The 24,299-nt window shown below is 47.0% G+C and overlaps 1 protein-coding gene and 1 non-coding gene across 2 annotated transcripts; one reads left to right on the top strand and one right to left on the bottom strand.

Moving 5' to 3' along the window:
* Positions 1 to 9,842, bottom strand: TBPL2 (TATA-box binding protein like 2). Its single transcript, XM_065636598.1, has 7 exons — positions 9,794 to 9,842; positions 6,343 to 6,754; positions 5,252 to 5,339; positions 4,488 to 4,579; positions 3,441 to 3,608; positions 1,556 to 1,650; positions 1 to 80 (listed from the first exon to the last, which is right to left on the bottom strand). Exons 1-7 carry the CDS (start codon positions 9,840 to 9,842, stop codon positions 1 to 3), a joined length of 984 nt encoding a protein of 327 aa, XP_065492670.1.
* TRNAG-UCC (transfer RNA glycine (anticodon UCC)) lies at positions 9,660 to 9,731 on the top strand. Its single transcript has one exon. It is a non-coding gene; the product is annotated as a tRNA-Gly (tRNA).
* Positions 9,843 to 24,299: the final 14,457 nt, after the last annotated feature.

Below are 24,299 nucleotides of genomic sequence, written 5' to 3'. Positions count from 1 at the left end.
TTATGATGCTTTCTTGAAGCCTTTTAGAATGGGGTAGATGTTCTCAAATGCCTCATAGATTTCAGAACGCTCTTTTGCTCCTGGAAAGACATTTGGGGAAAAAACCAAACCAACCAACCCACCCCCCCAAAAAACCCCACCCTCAAACAGGTTAATTCTTAACAGTGTTGATAATAACTGATTGCAACTCAAACCTAATGATAAGATTACAAACCCTGAAGAAACACAAGAGCTCAAAAGCAACTTTAAAAATGAGTTGATATTATTTTAAGGCAGAATTTATATCATACTGGTGCTGCCTCACAGGGAACAATTTCCAGCTTGCTTTGCTTTAAGACTAGACCAGCTTTATTTAGTCTGTGGAAGCAAAACGGCAGTTGGCTACTCTTGACCGGTGCGAAAACATTGGATTTGAGGGGAAAAAAAAGGCCAATGAGATGAACCAAGGGGTTATCTGCTTAACAGTAAGAGCTCTGCCTGTTGATAAACTGGAAAGACAGAAACAAGCAATGAGAGGCATTTATTCCAACAGTGGAAGTTGAGCTGCAGTTGAGATCTCCCCTCCTCCAGTTCTAAGCAGTTTTTTTAAAAAAAAGTATATATGTTTTTCAGCTGTGTCAGGGCACCTCTGTGATTTCAAAGCAGCTGAGATCAGGTTTAGTGGGTGATGGGGAGAAGGGCAAGGACTTACCTTAGTCCTGCTGCACTCAAGGGTGTTAAAATTAGTGTACCCAAAAATGCAAGTGTCAGTCCAGTATGATTTTACTGGACCTAAAAAGATGGTGGGGGGGACATATTTAAGCTTTGTACTGTGGGCCCCATTCTTCAGTTATTATTGTAAATCCCTGGTTAAAGGCAGGTGCTTCTCTTTCATCTTTCACACATCTCAGAGCTGCATTGTGAATACACATCTAGCATTTGAGTCCTCTGGGAATAAGTACTATTTACCTTTCAATAAATCTGAATAAAAGTATTTTAAGGAGCTTTACAAAAAGTGTTAGGTACATGCACTCAGGAATTCAACATGTTTGATATGGGATCTGAGGCACGGGTATCTGGGCACACTTAGCAAGGCTTTTGTCTCACGAGCATTTTGCCAAAGTCGGGAACAAGTTCTTAGATCTCCACCCTTTCCTCTAATAATCCCTGCTAAGTGTTGTCAGTCAAGTGTTTTAAGAAGTTTGCTTCCTGTCCAAGCAATTTTAAATTGCTTATTGTGATATTCATGTTTAAATAACTGAGGAGCTACTGGCATGTCAGCATCCTGTTGGGATTCTATACATTGACACGTGGCATTGCGCTTTCAACAAAATAAAAATACTCAAGTTTAACAACATGGAGATCTGTGACACTATATCAAGCAATATGAAAATCTAGTGCAACAATGCTAATATTTTTGTCTGCAGAAAAGAGATAAGCAGCAGTAAGCATTAAAAAAAAAAATCAGAATGGCTTTACTGTGGCAAGATATTAGTTTAGCTAATGTTCAATTTAAATCCTTTCTCAGAAGATGTGGTAGCACTTAATTACAGATACACAGAGGGACACCACTTACCAGTCAGTACAACTTTTCCAGACACAAAGATAAGCAGCACTATTCTTGGTTTGACCATCCTATAAATAAGGCCAGGAAACAGTTCAGGTTCGTAGCTGTTTCAAAGCAAGCAGGTAAGATTAGTAAAATGCAATTACTGTTTCAGTATTGTATGCATAAAGTGCTCTTTAATCATACTAACAGAGTAATTAAATGGATTTTTAGCTAGCTACCCAGAGAAAGGCAGGTCAGGTTTTAGACATCAAGGGAAACCTGGTAATCCCAGCTGGAGCTGGTAGGAGTTCTTCATGCTTATTTTTAAATATTTCTGAGCCACTTCTGGATCTCATTTTCCACAGCATCAAAACCATTATTGTAGCCTTCAAACAATCCTTCTCAGTCTGCAAAGAGCCCTTACCAGGAAGCATCCTGTGCAACTACGACAAGATGACAGCCAAATGAATCTTTTATATTCCGTCCCCAAATTAAACGCAAAATATTAAATGCAGTGCTAATAAAAGACACAACTGAATTTAGATTTTTGTCAGTGCCAAAACCTTCCTCCTTTCCTCAGTTCTGGCAAGAACTAGTCCTGAACAAGCCCATCTTGCAGGCACAGCGTGCCCACCACTCAGCTGCAGGTTTACTTGAACTCAATGGCTAGTAAGACATCCAGACAGACAAAACTGAGGTGATATCCCCAAAATAAACCATATTTTCAGTTCTCTATTTTGAAGCTGGAGTCTGGCTTCATGCCCACAGCTTAGAAACCTTTTCCTTGCAGACAGGCAGCTGGTTTGATAGGAGTTAAGCAGCCCGCTTAGCATCAAAGGTTCACAATGGAGCATGGACATAGACCAGGCTCAAGTAGCTTAGGATCTACTCCAATTAAACCTGAAGTGTTTAATCAAGAGTGGTTATTTTCCTATTGACACAGTCTGCAGTGAAGAAAAATACCCACTAAGATTTGATATCCCATTTGGAAGTAACAGGAGAGCAGTAAAATTGTGATCACCAACACCGCTCGGATTAATGTAAATCTCCGGTGCGCATTGCTGACATGCAGCAACAGCAAAGATTGTGTGAACAGTGTTTGAGAAAATAAGGAAAGATAAAATATTTGAGGTTTTTTTTTTTTTAAAAAAAAGAGAAAATCTTCATTAACCAACTGAGCAAATAAACCAGGAGATCCTTGCAGTCCTTCAGGCCTTCATCTTCACCAGATCTAATGTGCATGCAATTTACCCTAGAAGCGACCAAACACTTGCGCAGTATGCTATCAGTTGCAAGGGTTCTCTAACTGGTGTTTATTGTAGAATCATAAAATAGTTTGGGTTGGAAGGGACCTTCAAAGCTCATCTAGTCCGACCCCCAATGGTTTAGGGGTAAATGTAGGAGTAGTTACATTTATCCGGTCCTAAAATTACATTCGGCTCTCTGAAGGCAACTGGGAGGCTGATGTGCCCCCCAGTGAAAATGAGTTTGACACCCCTGGTTTATGGTGTCCCCGCAAGGAGAAAACAGCGAACACGACAGGGGAGGGCAGGTTATTCACAATTCACCACTGAATTGTGTCAGTCGCAGTTTTTAGCACTGGAAGCTTTGCTGCTTGTTGCTATACGTCATCCTGGCAATTAAGAAAAGGGTCATTTTGGCCTGTGCCCCACTCGGAGCAGGAGTTATTGCAGAAGATGAACCTTCACTGTTTTTATTCTAACACTTGGCATCTGCGGCCACTTCACACTTGCTGAATCAGTGGGCACATCTTTTGCTTGATATTCAGTATCTAATTATTATATTACTCTCTTTTCCCAGGCTTGCACAGCCTCAGAATTTGAGTTTTGTTTGCAGCTTACAAAGACACCACTCCAAGTTGCCAGGGGTTGTAACTCTGACTTCCACCTACCTGCTGAACTGCTGGTGAGTGAGAACCAAACCTTCCAGCCAGATGGGGAACCTCACATCACAGCTCCCAACCATGTTCTGGATCTTGAAGTCCAGGAACTTGGCAGGGAACCCAAGCTTTTGCACCACGCGTGCGTACTTTCTGGCTGCGAGCCGCGATTGCTCCTCACTGAAGGAAGAGCAGAAGGGGAAAAGCAGCTTCAATAAGTGCTTTCTTCTGCTGTCAAGCTGAAGTCAGTTTAGAGCCACCACTGTGCTAATCTATCCTCCAGAAAAAGATCTGCTACTGCTCAAAATAGTAAGCGTGTCTCTCCAGAACCACTTCAGTGAGCTAAAAGGAAAACGACGCTTTGTCATTCACTTTCCTATGGTCTGTTTGGACACACTGGAGCATGTTGCATCACTCAGGAGTTCCCCTCTTCAGAGGTTTCTTTCTCAGTTCCTTACAACAGCTTCTCAAAGCTGATCCAAGAGATGGACCACAAACACCAGTACAATCATCTAGCTAGTTTGGGATGATGGCAGGGGTTGGAGAAGAAATTTCCTAAGCTGTAAGTTAATGCATTATCTCATTGACACTTTAGAAACACAAAAACCAAGGCAGCTGCTGAACTTGAGGGAAAGATCTTCCAAGTACAGAAATAATCTCTACTTTTCTCCAGTTTCCCTTTTCTCTAGAGGCAGATGTGTTCACTAGTGAACACAGACACTGAAGAGAGACTTGACAGACACAAATTACATCCCAACTTGCTTTAAAGTCAGTGAGAAATGTGACTAACTCCTTAACAACTCCTGGGCATTTTAGCAGCTTTTCTGCTAGTGCCTGCTCAGCTCAATATATGCTCATATACAGAAGCAGACAGTTCAGTAACTACTAAGCTGCCATCATGAAACTAGACTTTTTCAAAACCAGTGCCTCATTTTTTTCTTGCCATTATGACAGCCCTTTGCCAGATAATTTAAACAAGGTTTTCTAACTTATTTCATCAGAATATAGGCATAACTGCAAGACTCAGACTTTTAGAGAGAAGGAAAAAAAACCCCACACCTTTTAGCTCCTGTGCAGACCATTTTTCCTGAACTGAAGATAAGGGCTGTTGTTCGTGGTTCCCTGATTCTCATGATCACAGCAGCAAACCTCTACAAATTCAAAGGAAGATGTCGCAGTACAGCTGAGAGGTTTAGCCAGTACCTTATCACTGTTCATTCTTTCAAGAATTGTCACTTTTAAAGCTCAACACAGCATGCATTTACTTTGTCTAATTTTTTTTTTTTTTTTTTTTTTTTTTACACCATCCCAAATTATTTTCCACCTCCCCAGGCCAAGTCCTACAGTCACAGGACCACTGCTTTGTCCCTTATATTTTGTTGAGCAGTCTGAAATCACTTATAGAAACCCAATCTGTTCCCAATAAGTTTCTGCAGTTTAGGTCAGAATTCTCATGTAACAGCCTGACTCCAGTAATGTTCTTTAATTCAGGCATGAGTTTTAACCCCCTCAGTGAGGGCTGCTTGAGCCCTTTCAGCTGTAGGTAGCTGGCCACAAGTGGGAGAATTAATCTCCTTCCTTAAATAGCCTGGTAACATCTCATTGCTGAGGTTTTATTCCAAGGAAAATAAATAGCATCCTTGTGGTCCCCTGTATTTCTCTTAATGTAAAAGGCTCAAGTTGCAGAATTTCACGTCTTTCCTCTATGGGTCAAGACAGTGCAATTAGAAAAGGGACAAAGCTCATAGTGAATCTGTATGTTAGAACCCAGCAGCATTGAGAAAATGGGGGCACATATAAAGCTTCGAGTCTTTAAGACTTACCTTTGGGTTATACTCTGCATTTCTGGCATGCAGAGCTATGTTCTTCAGATCTAGTTTACAAGCCAAGTTTACAGTCGACACTATATTCCTAAGGAATAAGAGAGGAATTATCCTATTGCAAAAACAAGCCCCTGCAGAGCCCACCCCCAACATTAATAGCTTAATGTGAAGTCACACTCCAATTAATAATTGCCATAAACTAATTTTCTGCCTACCTCTTTCCCACTCTAGTATTAAGCTACTTTTGGCAGAACTTCAGTAATTCAATACCAAAATTACAGTTTCTCACAGGAGGAGATATAACAAGGTATGAAATTATTAGTCCCTGAATACTAAAGTTTGTGTGTCTTCCAAGAACTACATCACTGAGGTCTCTTACAGCTTTGAATCGAACCATTACCAAGTGTTGACAGAGTTACTACAGCACTTCAAGGTAGGAAAAGGTATTTTATTCTCTACAGGTATCTACTACTCCATAGATGCTCTAGCCTAGACAGGACAAGATCTCCTACCAAGGCCAGGATTTCTCTCACTTCTTTCCATACCCCTTTATCTTGCTCAGTTCAGACTGACATCTGTAAAGCCCTGGAGTCTGTTGTCATCCTTAACATCCTCCTCCTTGGATGAAATCCTCCTTTTCAAGTATTTTTGTCTTTTTGTCCTGCAGGCTGAGGTAAGCAGCAGCACATACTATACATAAATAATTTCTACCAAACACTTCTCCCATGGAGAGACTTCACCTCCTGTCTCCCAGAAGAAACTTTTCCCCCTTAACCAGCCAGAGGCATTTCAGATAGTCACCCAGCATATTTATCAAGCTCGCTCTCCCCTGTTTTGCTAAGCTGGATATTGTTCTGGGCCACTTTCTACATGTTGCACTGACCAACACAGTATCTAGTTGCCTTCTGATATTATCAGTTCATTTGCTCCACCTCTTCTCTAAGAGGAATAGCTGCACCTCTACTTTTTCTGAGTGGGCTTATTTAAGACCAAACCGTGCTTGCTGCAGTCTCCAAATGAGAAGTCAGAGCAGTGCTTAAGTGAAACTGTGACTATTTTATATATATAGCATATACAATACATAAACTTACTGTAACTGAGGAACAATGCCAGAGCTTTCTGATGCAGATGTTGCTGGGGTCATCGGAGTCATTGGTGTCAGAGGACACATGCCAGATGCTTCAGGAGATGGCCGAGTTGCATCTGGGTATGACAAGCTGCTTTCATCCATGATGCCACTGCTGTCCTCGTTTCTCGGTATTGACCCGTCAAGTTCTTTTTGCGTTTCGTTACCATCTTTAGAGAGATTTTGTTCTTTGTTATCTTGGGCGATATCTGGAAGAAAGCTGAGATCCACAGAGGAGAAGTCTGTAGGAAGCTCTTTGGGCTGATTAAACTGAGAACTGAACACCACATCTTCAGTTGCTTGAATTGGAAGGTCTAGGTCGTAAGGGCTCATGGGAGTAAACAGCTGAAGACTGGTGGAGAGGTCATCCTTGAATTAAAAAAGTGTCATTAAGGATCTTGTATTAATTGGGAGACTAAATTACAATCAATCTTCTATTCACTTCAGCATTTCAATCATCTTTCCCCATACATATTATAGTAAAGAATAGTTTTAAGATTTGAGAGTGTGCCATTTGCTTGTCTATCAGCATATAAAAATCCAGATAGCTTCTAGAGCAGAGATATGCATTTCCCCACCACACTTCAAAGTACTCCCGTAATACCACAATCTGGGAAATACTGTATATTGTACCTCCAGCAGTGACTGTAGGAACAGCGTTGGCACTTTGCCCTTCACAGCCATTGCTGTACCTCAGTTCTGCACACAACCAACATCATTGCTCATGACTTTTTCCGAGGAATTTTCTGGCTGGCTTTAACTCCCACTCAGTATATTACTATTTCCTCTCCTTGCTACCAGGGGACAGCGTCAGTGTTGCGCTGGATTTGTGCAACAGAGGGCAGCAGCTCACAGAATCACGAAGAGTTTATTCTTTTCGGCTGCTGGAGGTCACCAGATTAATTTGAGACACAGTCAGCAAAGCCAGCATCCTGTCCCAGACCAAGCATGCAACATATCTGCAAGTTCTTGCATACTAATGTCCTCCTTTTTCAGGTATTTATTATTAAAAACTATAATATTGAGGAGGCAAGAGTCTAGGAAAGGATTTTATTCCCTTATGCATTAGGGCTTAAGCCTCTAGTTAGTGGAAATCTTCTGAGAAGGTGGTTTCTGCCAATACCCACCACAGGTGACAGCTTGTACCAGGTGATCCATACAAGGTTTTGTGCTCATTTAAGCATTTTTGGGATTGAGACACAAAAGGACTTGAAAAATCCAAGCGCAAATCAGAACAGGGGAAGGTGCACAAGACTGAGACCCTCGAGCTGGCAGCAATTTCCCGAGCTTGAGCGGGGTTTCCAGATTGATGCTTTCCAGCCCTGAGCTAGCGCTGCTCTATCTTCTGTGCTAATTAGCCCAATGAACACAACTACGCACATAGGGAGATCTCTGCTCCCACTTACTCTGCAGTATATTTGCCTGTAGGCACTTGGAAAACTCCCACCAAGAGACAAATCCTCCCAGAAAACCCTTGCTAGCTTGAATATCGACATGATCAGGTCTAGCTTTGAAAGCATTGTGAATGCCTATGTTCAAAATTTGCTTCTAAAACTGACTTCTAGGTGCAGAGCCCCATACGAGATCATTTAGGGCAGAAGGCTACCGAATAAAACTAAGTACACCTTTATGCCTCAGCTCTTCAGGAAACAGGACCCAGGAGCACTGTCTGAGTACTCAGAGGTCAGATACAAATGTATTAACAGTTACAAATAACAATATGCTATGGAATAGCTAAAACACAGATGTTTAAAACAGATATTTTTCCAGTTAGCAACAAGGAAAGGAAGGCACAATCTCTGCAAGGCCTCCAGTGGACTAAGGCTTAGTGGCACAGGAGCTAATTAGGAAGTTTTGTACGAACTGTGATGCAGAGAAGGTGGCACAAAAAAAGCCTCATCACTGTGAGCCTGTAGGACTAGTCACGCATCATAGCAGAGGCATCGGAGAATATAAGAAATACAATAGTTTAAAAAAATAAAGAACAAAACAACAAAAGACATAAAGCAGACAGTTTGCGGCATAGCTTAAAGAAAGAAGCTGATGGAGAAATGGTAGCCTGGAAGCATTAAACAGCTGAAAAACAAATCAAGAAAAGCATCAGAGAAGTAAACTGCATAAAGGAGATAGGAAGATTTGCTTTCTGTTTCTTTCTCATCAGGTTTTCACACAACTGGTTGGGGGGAAAAAAAAGCCTTCATAGGGTTAAGCGCTGGGGAATATTGCCTTCTTGTCAGCCAGGTGCTCAGAGGCTGTGAAAAGGGGCACAAGACCATGTTTATATCGGGCTGGCTGCCAAGGGCTATTGCTGTAGACTCTGGGTTAATTAACTCCACTGAAGGCCCCATCAACTGCATAGCTTTGGACATCTCCCAGCAGCCCCAGGAAGGAGATTTCACACATAGATCCTGTCTGAGATCACTCCAGTTTGGGGCAGCTCAAGGGGAAACAGCCATTTTCACTCCCACTGCAGGAATCCCTGCAACCCAGGTACACAGAAATCAAATCCAGCTGCTTTAAGCAACACACTTGGATTTTGTTGTTGTTTTTTTTTTCCTTTCTGCAGTGGTATCCCACACATTGTTGCTATTATCAAGTATCCCAGCAAGTCTGAAATACAAAAAGCTCAGTAGCATTTGTAAACCCCCTGGTTATACCTTACCACATTATATACTTTATAAGGCCATATGCAGAGAGTTGTACTGACTGCCATTGGGAAGTCTCTGGATTTAAACAGCCTGTGCAAAAGTGATTTTCTGAGCTGAAAAACAGTTTACAAGAGAACACACATAAACAAGCTGTGTTCCCTGGGTGAAGACAATGCCCACAGCTGTGGAGTCCAGTCCTCTCCTAGTCCCTCACCCTGTTGCCTCTACAACCACCTCAGCCCAGGATGGCTGTTTCATACAGAAAAACCTAAAAACTTTGCAAACACTTACCAACCAGCATGACGAGATCTGAGCCTCCTGTCAACACTAGTACACAACCTGGCCCTCACAAACACCACACCACAGCAAGACTTCAGGCACAGCAGCAGATGAGAAAAACCTCCCCTAGCAGAGAGCCCCTCCAGGGCTTCTCCATCCTCCCAGCAGCTCTGGACCACTATATCTCAGTATCACCCTACTCAAGGCTGGACTGGAGATGGCGGCCAGGCCGTCCCAGGGCACAGAGGAGCTCCGCAAGGCAGCAGAGCTCACTAGGCAGCTCGGCCTAACCAAGCCCAGCTCAGGCAGGATTGTATTAGACTTGAGATGCGGGCGGGGCGTGTTGTGCACCGCAGCGTTGGTGGTATAGTGGTGAGCATAGCTGCCTTCCAAGCAGTTGACCCGGGTTCGATTCCCGGCCAACGCAGGTCTGACTAATTTTTTTTTTTTTTTAATTCTAGTTTTTTAATAATTTTCCCTGCCCTACCTGCCCGCCGCAGCGCTCCAGGTACCGCTCCAGCGGCGACGCGCCGTCCATGGGCGCAACCGCCCGCCCGGGACCCCAAACACCGCCCCCCGGCCGGGCTTTAACCCCGGGGGGGGCCGCACCGGGGGCAGGTGCAGCTCGTCAGGCAGTGGAGCCCCGCACAGCTGATTTTTATATAAAACGATTTTTACCCTTTTGAGCCTTTTTCCTGCCGCGCCGGGGTTTGCTCCATCCTGTGGAAGGGGTGGAGAAATCGGGGTGCTCTCATGCACTTTACGTGAGCCTCCAAAAATAACCTGCTGCAGAGCCTGCTCCCCTCTGCAGGGCTGGAGATAAACGGGGAGCCGGAGCTGTGACTTCGGCCTCGCAAAGGTAATGCTTCACCTCTAGTTGTTGCTTTTTAGCGAGCAGGTGTAATATGCCCTTAATTTCTCCCACCTGCTTCATCAAGTGCAATAAGGAACATCTGATCCTTTGAGAGGAGCCTCGGTCCAAAGTGATAAACCTCAAATTGCAACGAAATGGCTTATTCTCAGCTGGGGCAGTGTTGCTAACATTGCCTAGGGGAAGGAAACCATCGTTCCTTTCATTTGCTGCTGTCCTTCCCTTGCAGATACTTTCCTCAGGGGTGTCTCTGTTTTTGCCCCCCTGTGAGTGATGATTTAATTTAAGGCCATTCTGTTTTCAAAAGACTCATGTCTCTTGAGACCCTGCCTGGAGTTCTGCATCCAGCTCTGGATCCCTCAGCACAGGACACACACGGACCTGCTGGAGAGGGGCCAGAGGAGCCCCAGAAATGACCCGAGGCTGGAACAGCTCTGCTGGGAGGACAGGCTGAGAGAGCTGGGCTGTTCAGCTGGAGAAGAGAAGCTCCGGGGAGACCTTAGTGCGGCCTTTCCGTGCTTAAAAGGGGCCCATAAGAAAGATGGAGAAAGATTTTCTAGCAGGGCCTGTTGCGATAGGACCAGGGGTGATGGGTTTAAACTAAAGGAGGGGAGATTCAGGCCGGACACGAGGAAGGAATTGTTGGCCCTGAGGGTGGTGAGAGCCTGGCCCAGGTTGGCCAGAGAGGTGGTGGCTGAACCATCCCTGGAGACATCCCAGGCCAGGCTGGACGGGGCTCTGAGCAACCTGAGCTGGTGCAGATGTCCCTGCTCATGGCAGGGGGGGCACTGGGGGAGCTTTGAATATCCCTTCAACCCAAACTATTCTGTAGTTCTCTGATTCTATGAGTGGAGAGTTCAGGTGCGAGGCAGCGCGTTCCCAGGAGGGATTTTGTGTTATGCTGCTTATTGATGCTGTGGGAGCCTCGTGCTGCCAACACAGCTCAGCTTGGGCGCTGCTTGACTCAATGCCAGCGGTTGCTGTCTGACTTGTTCCTTCTCTCCTGTCCTGTCACTGTATGGTGATGGATGGATGGCTTTCTGTGAAGGTGCAGCTGAGGACGCATCTTTGTCCCTGTCTGGATTGGTGGATGTGCTGACTGCCATGATGAATGTGATCAATATGAGATTTGCTTGCAAACAGCTAGACGAGCTGAAGAAACCCTTTGGAAGAAGACGTCAAAGCCCAAGCACGCAGCAGGTCTTTGGGAAGTGCTGCCAGGCTCTTCTTGCTGCCTCAGAGGTGTGAAGGATTAGATTTGTACCCTTTATCTGTGGGGCAGAGCGTGACTGATGAGCATCCTTCCCTCCTCGCCACAGCCTGCTGGGCCGGTTTCGTGGTATTTTGGAGACTCACCTTGCTCCAGCGCTTTGGAGGTGCCAATTTCCCCCATCCCCAGAAAAACTCAGCCTGCAGCAGGTTGATTTACATAACACAAGCCATCCTGAGCACCCAGGAGGCGAGTCGAGCAGCAAAGCAAGGAAAGGACTCTCAGGGAGGTTACACCTTGAATTACAGAGGCTGGTGGAGCTACCTCAGACCAGTTCAAGATGGTTAAAACTGAAATGTCCTGCTTAGGGCTGGCAGGTGATTGGGGTGGTTGCAGACAGCCCCGTGGCCTCGGCTGCCTTTGCCAGCACAATGGGACGGGTGCTGAGGGCTGTGAGCCCTCGCAGGCTCCTTCATCGCACGAATTTTCTTTTGTCTTCGCAGTGACATCCCACGGGGACAGGAGGTTGGCACTCCCCCAGTGTGTGAACACTATTGCTGTGCTTGCGGTGGGAAGCAGGAGTGTTGTGGTGTTTCCCTGGTGCGACTCTGCCTGTAGCATCGCGGCCGCAGTACCTTGAGTTTCCTCGTCTGATGAATCCTTCGTTGCACTGCGGAACCCTTTGGAGATGTTCATCCTGCAGCTCCCGGGGACTGACTTGTCTGCTTTTTGTGAACCTGAGATGGAGAGGTCAAACCATGGTGTTTAAGCGAGAAAGGCTATATCAGAGATGAACACAAAATATTAATCTCTTAATATTGGTGTTGCTTCTTGCCTTGGATGGGGTGCTCTGGAATTGGCATAGGCACCAACGGTTTTGGGTAAGTCATGGAGTTTGGTGCCTCCTCTGTTAAACGGGCATAAGATTGTTTACCCATCTCGAGGCAAAGGAGGAGGGAAGACGTTTAGAAAGCTGAGAGATCATCAGAGGAGGCAAGAGTCACATTGTGTGGGCGATCCAAGCTCTCGGGGTTGCTTTGATGTAGGGAAAAGTTTTTCTGGGTGCTGCCCAAGGGAGGGGAGGCATGGCTGTGCCTTGGGAGGGCTCCTCCTCAAGGCTGGGCATCCCCCCCCCCCTTTTTTTTTTTTACCTTTTTTTAAACTTCATTTTTAAAATTCATTTTGGAAAGCAGCAGCCGCCCGGAGCCAGGCCAAGGTGAGTCATGAGCAGGAACTGCTCTGAGCAGGGAAGGAGCCGCATCCCCAAGCGCAGGAGCCGGTTACAGGGTGATGAATCATCTCAAGTACGTAGTTACTGTAATGATGAATTGTCACGAGTCTTAATTAGCAAATCGGTTCATTTTACTTAGAAAGTTGATGATTAGTACAACAATAAGAGCTTTGTGCGTTCTTTGTAAGAGTCATTCAATATCATTCTTCCTTGGATAACTAATTAGAGAAGACAATTCCAGAGCTTCTACTTGCACCCCTGTATCAGTTGCTTAAACATTTCTGTCGAAGACATTCCTGCATTATCTGGATGCTGTAATGTGGTTATGGGGTGGGACTAATCACAGGAGACTTCCAAAAACCTGGAAGGGACAAGGAGCAAGTCCGTAAGGAAGCTCTACCTGTTTTATTCCTTAGTGCTCTCACCAGCCGCTTTCTCTTCCAGCATGCTGTAAATGCCTTGCTGCTTGCTTTGAAGTTGGTAAATCTGGTTTGGCTTTATCTTATCTTTTTCAGGAGCTACTTTGAGAATTAAAAGCTCGTGACTGACAACATTCTGCTTTCTGCTCTCCTGAGCTTTATGCTAAACTTTTATAGCTGTAATTGTCTCAGAAGAGTGGAGCTTGTCTCAGGTGTAACTTGCATCTCCTGGTGCCCTCGCTGCCTTTGGAGGAGATACAAGAGAAACTGAGAGCAGCATCATATTCCATGAAAGGAGCAATATATTATGCACAAGATTTCTCCAAATGCAGCACTTTTCAATTATCCCAGGACTCTACGCTGCTCCGTCAACAGCAGAATCCAAGCCTTCTTGTGAAGGTGACTCCTTCTGTCTGATTTAGCCCTGGTTTGGTCCCTGTGCCTTGATTCCTGTCTTGCCAGGCATGTAAATAGATGGAGGTGCTGAGGGGGACCCCAAAGCGGGGTCAGAGGGAGGACGGCAGGCTCTGCAGAGTGAAGGACCTGCATGGAGCTGGTGAAGCTCACAAGAGGCAACTCAGAGGTAGATGCTGGAGTGCACCAAGTGTCACCATCTCTCTCACATACTTATTTCACAGCATCACAGAATGTCAGGGATTGGAAGGGACCTCGAAAGCTCATCCAGTCCAATCCCCCTGCCAGAGCAGGAACACCCAGAGGTTACACAGGAAGGTGTCCAGGCGGGTTGGAATGTCTGCAGAGAAGGAGACTCCACAACCTCCCTGGGCAGCCTGGGCCAGGCTCTGGCACCCTCACTGGGAAGAGGTTTCTTCTCAAATTAAAGTGGAACCTCTTGTGTTCCAGCTTGAACCCATTGCCCCTTGTCTTACTGTTGGTTGTCACCGAGAAGAGCCTGGCTCCATCCTCCTGACACTCACCCTTTCCATATTGATCCCCATGAATGAGGTCACCCCTCAGTCTCCTCTTCTCCAGCTCCAGAGCCCCAGCTCCTCAGCCTTTCCTCACACGGGAGATGCTTCACTCCCTGCAGCATCTTTGTGGCTGCGCTGGACTCTCTCCAGCAGTTCCCTGTCCTTCTGGAACTGAGGGGCCCAGAACTGGACACGATATTCCAGATGAGGTCTCACCAGGGCAGAGCAGAGGGGCAGGAGAACCTCTCTGACCTACTGACCACCCCCTTCTAATCCCCCCCAGGTCCCATTGGCCTTCCTGGCCACAAGGGCCCAGTGCTGGCTCATGGTCACCCTGCTGTCCCCAGGACCCCCAGGTCCCTCCCCTACACTGCTCTCCAACAGGTCGTTCCCCAATTCATACTGGAACCCGGGGTTGTTCCTGCCCAGATGTAAGACTCTACATTTTCCCTTGTTATATTTCATTAAATTTTTCCCTGCCCAACTGTCCAGCCTGTCCAGATCTTGCTGGATGGCATCATACTCATAATACTTCCATAATACTCCATTCTAGACCTGATCAACACTTGTCAGTGTCAGTAGATACTGGATTTACTGGCAGGGAAGGAAAGAAACCACCATGATTATTCACTGAGCAGTAGTGATTAATTTGACTTTTAATTGTGAATTATTAATTGTATCATCATTAGGTTATGCTGGTGTAAATACAAACAGAATCGGGTCCGTTAGTTTTGACACTTGGCTTTAACTTGCTCCTGCATACATCAGGAGTAACCCTCTTACAAAAATGAGGTTACAATGATTTGAAATTGGGCCAGAATCCAGTTGGATTTCCCAGGTTTAGTGGGTTATGGGAGGAAGGGCTGTACCTTCCCACTCATCCCCTAGGGCCATGGTCTCCTCTCCCAAGTAGCAAGTGATAGGATGAGAGGAAATGGCCTCAAGTTGCACCAGGGAAGGTCGAGGTTGGATCTTGGGAACAATTTCTTCTCCAAAGGGCTGTGGGGCATTGGAACAGGCTGCCCAGGGCAGCGGTGGAGTCACCATCCCTGGAGGGATTGGACAGAGATGAGGTTCTCAGGGACCATGGTTTAGTGCTAGATTTATTTTATGGTTGGACTCGATGATCTTAAGGGTCCCTTCCAACCAAAATGATTCTATGAATCTGTGTGTCCTTCCCTGCATCAAACAACGCAGCCCAGCTCACACAGTGGTAAAGCCGCCTCTTCTTTGTCCCCGTTAACCCGGGGATCTCTTATTCCCTGAAAAGGACATTAATGGGGGATTTGGTACTTTTTGCAGACTTAAGTGGTCTCTCAGCATTTGTTCTCTAACGCATGCACCTTCCACACTCGCTGGCAGAGACCAGCACCAGGTCAACGCTCAGCATGTTTTGACTTCTGGACCAGGAAAGAAAGTCACTTCTGTCAGATGGAAAAGGGGTAAACTGGCCAGAAAAGGGCCCATTTTTTTTTTCCTGGCTTTTACAGCACTATTATGTGCACTGAAGACACTCACTGCCCCCATGTCAGAGAATTGCTGAGAACCAGACCCGGAGAGGATTGCCAAATCTTCTGCTGAATGCCAGAGGAAGCACTGTAAGTAAAAGCCATCTGTCTCAGTGGAAAGGCTGAATAGCGACTTTAAAACTATACAGCTAACTTCATTTAATTTTCCTGTCTGTGCAAAGCATTGAACTGACTAAACGAAGGCATTCTGTTTGCATAGAAATCCACTCTTCCTGGCCCAGCCGTGCTCTGACATCTTGTACTGTGGTGTTGGAGAGAGCACGTCGGTCTATTTATATTTTTCCTTCTGTGTTGCCTTTAAAATAAAGCTGGAAAAGAGGGGAATGGGCGGGTTAAACATTGGCTGCCACCTTAATTGCAGCCTAGCAATTAATGGCTAGAGGCTTTCTTGGGCAGCTTCTCCATGACTGTCACACACAAATATGTGACACCAGGGTTCAGCAGCATCCTTCTGTGCTTTTTGTTAAGTCATCTTTTTCATTTTTGTGCCAAATGGTCTGTCTAAATTGAATTGCATTTAAATGAGGTGAGTGTGCGATGGATCATCTGACTGCTGCTCTTTTCCTCCAAGTTTTGTGACAAATCGCTCTGAAGGCAAACACTGTGTCTCATACCTTGAACTTACTGCTGCAATTAAATATGGATCCTTTACGCCTTATCTGGAAAAAAAGCCAAAAAATATAGTAACAGCACTCATGCATGTTTGCACAGAAAAGCGGAGGGGTGTATGTACAGCAGCTGCTAACAGACCTCGATTAATTTATTTTGCAGGAGTCACAGTAACGTTGAAGACATGAGCAATGACATTGGGATGTCTAGGACCTTCAGTGCAAACTCTCCAGGAATTAAAGCATATACTGCGATGCCTTTGCTGCTGTGTCAGCCGAGTTACGCCAGCACTAGGGTTTTACTGGCTTATTGTATAGGGGAGGACAGCTGGATATTATGCAAATACTATGAGCTAAGGAAGGGTGCTGATCAGTCACTGAAATCCCTGCAAAACTGAGTTTTGCCTGAGTGATCAGCGAGATATAATGACTGACACCAGCACGAGTCCGCAGGGTGCACAGCTCGGCGATTAGTCAGCTCTCGGTACCTCTTCCTCCAATTAACAGCAAGCAAATCAGCGCTCCCGAGTCGACGAGAACCTCAGGAGAAATGAGGCTTCCCCAAAAATGCTGCCAGATGCCAGCAGAAGCTCCCATGCCCCCTGCCCTGGCCTTTTTGTGCTTTTAACACGCACAATTAACTGTTAACGCGGTGGCGTTCCTGTCACCCCAGCCCTTTGCCCGTGGTCTCCAATAACCAGCCGCGACGGAGGCGTCCGTGCCCAGCTCTGCCCTCCTCTGCTCCTTGTCAACCCAGCCAGGAATCCAGCCCGAGATCCCTTTCGGTACAGCCCCATCCCTCCGTTTGGATTTGCCTCGCTGTCTTTGCAGTTTTTATTGTTAATTTTTTCCCTTGGACAGGTTATGGCATTAGACTATAGACATCGTCCTTTCTTATACCTTACCTGTTGTGGTCAGTGTATAGAAGTAGAATATAATTAATTCTTCCCGTACAATCCGATTGATATGATTATGGAATATTTTTACATATTTTTGGTGTCTGCAAGCTGTAAAAGCAGCTGACTTGTCACAGTGCCCTTCCTTATGAAGGTGTCTTTTTTTTCCCCCCCTCTTTTTCTTCTTCCATTCACTTATCTGCAACTTGGCAGAAATAATTAAATGCTGTGATTCCTTTAACCTCCCTTCAGTGGGCATTTACCCAACTCATTAATACGGGAGTAGCTCCCCTGAGCTCTGTTTCCGCTCAGACCGTTTGGCAGGGCTCAGGTAAAGTTTCTCAGGTACACTCAGCGATGCTTTCAGGAAAACAAGGAACCCTGATGGGCGCCAGTTTGAGACGGTCCTAAGTTGGCTGTTTTTTAAAACACGCACGATGCTACTCAGATCCATTAGGTTTTGTCTATTAACATAAAAAATACTCACATTTATCCCCAGGTATTTTTACAGTCCCCTTTACTCCCACGTTGGTGTGGGCAAAGCTGCTATCCAAAATAAATGAAGTGTGCAACGACAGGCAGTTTAAAGGCGTTGAAGAATGCAACTGTTCCAGACCTCTTACATCTCACTCGACTCTCACCTAATTTGTTAATGGGTATGTTTTTCTCTGTAGGACAATAATGTTTTTCTCTGTGACGTTTTATAAAGGACCCTCTAAACCTCCTTCTGTCCCTTTGGGTAAAACTGGTTGAATTGGCTTTTTCTCTGGTGCCTTTCTATTTTCCCTAGAGAATCCAAGTTTGTTTGTAACCTTTTCTGTCCTCCAGGCTTTACAAATTGTATGATAGAAACCCTTAGATGTCTTACAATGCCTTTCTGGACTTGAAAGGAGCTGATGAGAAAGACGGGGACAGACTTTTGAGCAGGGCCTGCTGCGATAGGACAAGGGGTGATGGGTTTAAACTGAAGGAGGGAGATTCAGGCTGGACATGAGGAAGAAATTGTTGGCCCTGAGGGTGGTGAGAGCCTGGCCCAGGTTGGCCAGAGAGGTGGTGGCTGAACCATCCCTGGAGACATCCCAGGCCAGGCTGGACGGGGCTCTGAGCAACCTGAGCTGGTGCAGATGTCCCTGCTCATGGCAGGGGGGGCACTGGGGGAGCTGGGGAGGGCCCTGCAACCCAAACTGTTCTGTGATTCTACGATTCTCCGAGTCAAGACACAGTGTGGGCAGATGGTAGGGAGAAGCTTGTCACTATCTAAAAAGATGGGCTATATAGGCGAAGAGAAGAATATTTGCTCATTTTAAGGATGAGGAGCTAAACCAGCAACTCACAGAGGGACGTATGGTTGAGTTTGTGACACCTCTGGGAATTGTCACTGGATCTCCCGGAGTGCTGGCGATCCGTAGGACATCTCCTCGGACCCAAGGATTTGCAACATTTCCAAGTGTCCAGCCACCCTGGGGATGCAGGTTCATGTCACCACCCGCGGTGGCAAACTCGGGACCGGAGAACGAAGATCCCCTTTGGCGTGACACTCATCACACCAGGCAGGCGGCCGCATCCCTTGTGTAGCTGCAGACAAAATATTTTAATGTTACCTTACTCTGCGGTGGCATGAACAGCTGGGACGGTTCCTGTGCTCTGTGATTTATCCAGACAGGCTACGAGCGTGTTTGCCGCACATTTCCTTAGAAGTTTGTCACAGCCTGACACACGTCGTTCCCGTGATGCCTCGCAGAGCTCAATCAATGTCCTTCCCCGGCTGCGGGAGGAAAACATGCTGAGCCAGCCTTGCCGGCGGTTTCGGTGCTGGGACACCTTGTCCTCATACTGAAAGAGCCCTTGGAGCAGAAGGTCTGTCTGACTTTCCATTACTTTTCCTTCCCCCAGCTCTCACTGCATATTATTTCTCTCTGCTGCCCATCCTGCTGCATTTCAGGTGAGTTACAGGCCTGTGCTTAGAAGGGGAATTGCCTTGATGCTGCAAACATTATTTTTTTTTTTCCAAGGAAAATATCTTCATTTCATAGGTATTGATGAAGAAAAGCATTAATTTAGAACCTGCTATAGATTAATGTAGAACAGCATAAATAACAACTGGGTACTGTGAATGATGAATGGGAAAAAGGATTTGAACTGTCACTGTGGTACCACACAGGGAGTGTTTTACAGGAGACAAGGTGTTTTCTGCATAATTTCTTTGTTTGCTTTGCTTAACAATACCCATCCAATCTTAAACAAATATCACCTTCTGCTAGGACGCTGACAAGAAAAAATATTTGGAATTTGCTTTGCAACAGTAGTCCAATGTGAACTCAAAGCCTGGTTATTATTGTGCTGCTCGGAAAGCTGCTTTTCTGCCCAGCTTCCCTGTGATCCCTTTGACTATATCTGATACTGAAGGCTGGAAATCTCCAGATTAGAAATTAAATTCCACCTCTGTGGCCCAGACCTGATGACCCATCGGAGTCACAGCAAATACCTTTTTGATTTACAGTGAGCTCTTCCAGCTAACGGTGTTGCTTTTCGGTCAAGATTGAACTCTTTTGGGAAGAAAGAGATTATTAAAGACGTGTAATATAGCCATAACAATAATTAATAACTTGAAAATGGGATTATTCCAATTGATGGAAGGCCCTGATCTTGCAAGGATTTAGGTGCTTGGTTTATTTTTGCACGTGTTAGCACATAGGACAGTCGGAAGGGCTCTGTCTTGAGCTGACGGGGGATTTAGGGTGCTGCTATTTTGGGTATAAACCACAGCGTTTCAGGAGCAGACCTGTGTGGCTTGGGTGTCTCAGCAGCCTGAGGAGGGAAAGAAAGGGGTTTCCCCTTGGGATTCCCCATGGGATTTCCATTTTGCATCGCAAATGTGCAAGTTTGGAGCGGTTAGTCCCAGGCGTGTGCTAGGCGGCAGGGACTGAAAAGCCTGAAGGGCAAGTCTCTTAAGTCCTGATTTAAGTCTGATCACTCTGGAAATGTCAGTCGGATGGGCACTGAATTATTTGGGCGTCTTTGATTGTGCTGCTCATAGTTGCTCCTCCTTTAAAGGCGACAGAATTGAACAGTGGAGTCTTAAACCCCATTTTGGCCTTTTCAGTTCTCTGTTATAATGGCAAAATCCAGAAATTGAAGGTGAATGTAGTTTATAAACGTGCATTATTTTTTCAGTAAGCTCTGAAACAGCTCCTAAAAATTCACTTTATTAGCTGGATTTTCAGCAGTACAAAATGTGACCGTGATCATCTCCACTTAATTAAAAACATACATACATTGTGATAGCTCATGGATTACGTGGAGACTTGTATTAGCCTGATGGATTTTTATACTGGTCACATACAACATCATGGTTTAGACCGTTGATTTTTATAAGCTTTCATTATTCTCGCAAGAGTTTCCAGCATAATTTCTGCTGACAGATGCTTCTTAGGACAGATGTGGTTTTATTCCCTGACAGTTGGTTTGAATCAAACGTCTTTTTCCATGTAGCTCAAGTTTCTGCAGTGGAGTTATCCTAGTTTACTACTCTGAGAAGAAAATTGTAGTCATTTTTGTGACCTTTAACAGAAGCTGAAATCTTTCTGGCACATTGTGTGTGTTATCTATTAATTTCCACTTCTTACCAATTGCAGGAATTCATGCTCGTAAATCGTATATATATTAAAAAAGTGAATAAAAAGAGACAGAGAGAAAATCCAGCGTTTGGTCGTATTTTTTTTTTCCTTTCTGGAAAGAGAAGCTGAATCAGTGAGGCGTTGAAACTTGGAGGGTGTTTGTTTCTGGCATTGGTGAGGATGTCTCACGTTCTTATATAAAATGCTAAATCAACAACAATTAGCCATGACTTTCAGCCCCACTACGCGCACAGCTTGCCTTTCTCTCGGCCCTTCTCTGAACCCACGGATCTGAAAGCTTTTTCCCTGTGATCTGAGAAAGCAAAATTCCTGACAAAACTAACGACTTGGGGCTCCTGCGGCATTTTAAAACCTTTTCTTTTTCCCCATGAGCGGCTGCCTAATGTGACTGGGATTTCAGCGGCTGTTTGCATTATTTCCTCCCTGCAGTTGGGGACATTCAGCATCATTAGCCTGGCTGCCTGATCTGCACAGCACTTGCTCTCCAGTGAGTTTTCCCACCAGGTTTCTCAGTCCACATAATTTAGGTGGTTTATTGCCTTACACCTCGGGGGCAATGGTACGCAACATACGATTTAAAAGCATTTTCAGGTCCTTGTATCACGCCTTCTGCTGTGATGTTGTGGCAAATGTATAAGACACGTGAAGGACCAGAAATTTCTGAGCGGGCAGTAAGCGCTATGTTCTTCAGAGCAAGCAGTGACCAGGCAGTGGGGCAATTGCCTCTGAGTCCTGGAAGACAGAGGAAAAATTAAAAGCTTCTTCAGCTGTAGCAGCTGGATTTGCACTCTCTTCTCTTCCAGGTTTTCTCTCCCTGTTGGCAGGAGCCCCAGCCCCTGTGGGCAGCACATCCCCCTGTCCGTGGGGCAGCAAATCTGTTCCCATTCCTGGGAAATGGCGATTTGGTTCCGATGCCAGCTCGGCAGCTCTGCTGTGGACAAAAGCAATCAAACATTGGCAAAATCTCCTGCTGTCGAGCCCCACCACGGCCACTGCAGCTACCTAAATGGTTAATATAAGCAAGATTTGGCCTTAAATTTGCACCTTGCAAGCGCAGGGTGAGGATGCAGCCTTTGGCTGGCTCACGTGCTGCTCTCAGCAGCATTCCTGCAAGAGCGGAGCGACCGGCCAGCCGTGCTGAGCCAGGGGAGCTCCGGGATGGACCAGCAAACACTGTCTCGCCAGCCGATGGTTGGTCCCACGTTCAGAGCGGCTGCCTCCTGTGCATCCCCACGGATGCCACCACCGGCGTGGCTTTGCCTCTGGACACTTCTTGGCTTTGAATGCAAAGGCACAGCTTTTGTGAGCACCTGTCTTGTGCCGCTGCCTTTGCTGGCTCTGGATAGTTTAGAAATCAGAAATAGTGTGGCCAGCAGGACTAAGGGAGTGATCATCCCCCTGTGCTGGGCACTGGTGGGGCCGAACCTTGAATCCTGGGGTCAGTTTTGGGCCCTTCACACCAAGAAAGCCCTTGAGGTGCTGGAGCGAGTTGAGAGAAGGGAACGGAGCTGGGGAAGGGGCTGGAGCACAAGGGTGATGGGAGCGGCTGAGGGAGCTGGGGGTTCAGCTGGAGAACAGGAGCTGAGGGGAGACCTTCTGATCTCTGACCTGCCTGAAAGGAGCTTGGAGCCAGGGGGGGTCGGGCTCTGCTCCCCAGGAACAAGCGCCAGGACCAGAGGAAACGGCCTCAAGTTGCGCCAGGGGAGGTTGAGGTTGGATCTTGGAACAATTTCTTCCCCAAAGGGCTGTGGGGCATTGGAACAGGCTGCCCAGGGCAGTGCTGGAGTCACCATCCCTGGAGGGGTTTAAAAGACACAGAGATGAGGTTCTCAGGGACATGGGGCAGTGCCAGGGGTGGGTTAACAGTTGGACTTGGTGATCTTGAGGGTCTCTTCCAACCTAAATGATTCTGTGATTCTACGAAATGCGGCGGCAGCCTGCGGCTGGGCGACACACACAACTGGCGAAGAAGGTAATGGTGAGCTCTTAGCGCAGCTTGATGCAAATCCTTCTTTGATACTGAACACTGCAGAGCAGGTGACTTCTCAAAGATGCTTTGGGACAAATAAACAAATTGTTTGCTATGAGCAACAGGGGGTGGAAGTTAAACCAGACTCTTCATTGCCAGAGGTCTGAAGAAATGATGAGAGGGTGCATGCAAAGCCCTGGGGTGACGCCAGCCTCCCCTGTTTTTTTGCTGGGATAACTCCCTTTTGCTGACTGCCTCCCGGCTGCAGAGCGACCAGCCACTGAGGATATTGCAGCTGGGCTCGGGATGCTGGTCCTGGCCAGTGCCAGCACTGACCTGCAACCGCTCCCAGTGCTAAAAAAAGATGAATTTTCTTGTGCACAGGAGTTTTCTTTTCCCCATCGGCATTTGGGGCTCCAGGAAGCTGAGTTAAAGACAGTCCACCAGTGATGGAGCCCTTGGTGGCTTCTTGCATGGTTTCATCGTCCCCGAATAACTACGTGGCAGAGCATCAATTTTCTTCCATGTGGGTACCCACCGATCTGTGGTCAGCCGCTGATCTCATGCACAAGCTGTTTGCGACGTTTAAGGTGAAATAAATCTGCCCCGTGAGCATTTTGGGAAGGATCCATGTCAGAGGGAAGAAAAATTCAAGGCTTTAAGAAGTCAGAGCTGGAAAAACCCGGTTCAGCTTCCCCCGATCACAGGCCCATGGGGCCGTGATGGAACTGGTGCTTCATGTGCTGGGAGCAGGGCTGCTTCGTGGGGCAGATCCAGGCAGTTTTAAGGCAATTTAGGGAAATTTAGGGGCAAACCCTGCTTTTGGGCATGGGGATGTGTCCTTTGTGTCCTGGGGAAGGTGTTGGGGTACGCTGTGCCTGCCAGCTCCCGGAATGGGGGTGCAGAGGGATGTGGATGGAGCCGGTGGCACTGGGGGGGTTAATTAGGGAGTGTGGGGGGTCTGGGTGGGTGATCTCTGTGCGTGGGTGGGGGACCCACGTGCATGGAGGTTCTAGGCAGTGGGATCCCTGCGTGGGGTCGGTCTGGGGGGGTGGTGGTCCCCACGCATGGGCGGGGAGATGCCTGGTGATCCCTGCGTGGGGTCTGGGCGGATGCACCCACGTGGGTGGGAAACGCGGGTGGGAGGATCCCTGTGTGGGGGAGTTTTGGGTGAGTGATCCCACCAAATGGGTGGGGGATCCCTGCGTGGGGGAAGTCCAGGGGGATGTGATTCCTGCCCGTGGGTGCAGTTTGGGTGGGGAGACCCCTGCATGGGGGAGGTCTGGGTGTGTGATCCCCACGAATGGGTGGGGGATGCCTGGGGGGTGTGATCCCTCTCTGTGAGTGGGGCTTGGGTGGGGAGATCCCTTGGGTATCCCTGCGTGGGGGAGGTCTAGGGGGGTGTGATCTCTGTCCGTGGGTGGGGTTTGGGTGGGGAGATCTCTTGGGGATTCCTGCGTGGGGGACGTTTGGGGGGGTGGGATCTCTGTCTGTGAGTGGGGTGATCCCTGCGTGGGGGAGGTCTAGGGGGGTGTGATCCCTGTCCGTGGGTGGGGAGACCCCTGCGTGGGGAGGTCTGGGTGGGTGATCCTCCCGTACAGGAGGGGGATCCCCTTGCCCACGGGAGGGGTCTGGCTGGATGTCCCCACACACGCAGGACACTCTGCGTGGGGGAGCTCCGGGTGGGCGATC

The sequence above is a fragment of the Caloenas nicobarica genome, chromosome 5 (assembly GCF_036013445.1).
Source record: "Caloenas nicobarica isolate bCalNic1 chromosome 5, bCalNic1.hap1, whole genome shotgun sequence".
In the NCBI taxonomy this organism is placed as follows: domain Eukaryota; kingdom Metazoa; phylum Chordata; class Aves; order Columbiformes; family Columbidae; genus Caloenas; species Caloenas nicobarica.
The sequence above is the reverse complement of the archived record's forward strand: the minus strand, read 5'-3'. Positions and strand labels throughout refer to the sequence as shown.

What these genes read in the sequence shown, in the direction of transcription:
- TBPL2 (XM_065636598.1), bottom strand. Translation starts at nt 9,842, where the DNA reads ATGGACGGCGCGTCGCCGCTGGAGCGGTACCTGGAGCGCTGCGGCGGG. An exon ending in GGCATTGTTCCTCAGTTACA is followed by an intron (nt 5,340 to 6,342) that starts GTAAGTTTATGT and finishes CTTATTCCTTAG; the next exon opens with GAATATAGTGTCGACTGTAA. An exon ending in ATGCAGAGTATAACCCAAAG is followed by an intron (nt 4,580 to 5,251) that starts GTAAGTCTTAAA and finishes TTGAATTTGTAG; the next exon opens with AGGTTTGCTGCTGTGATCAT.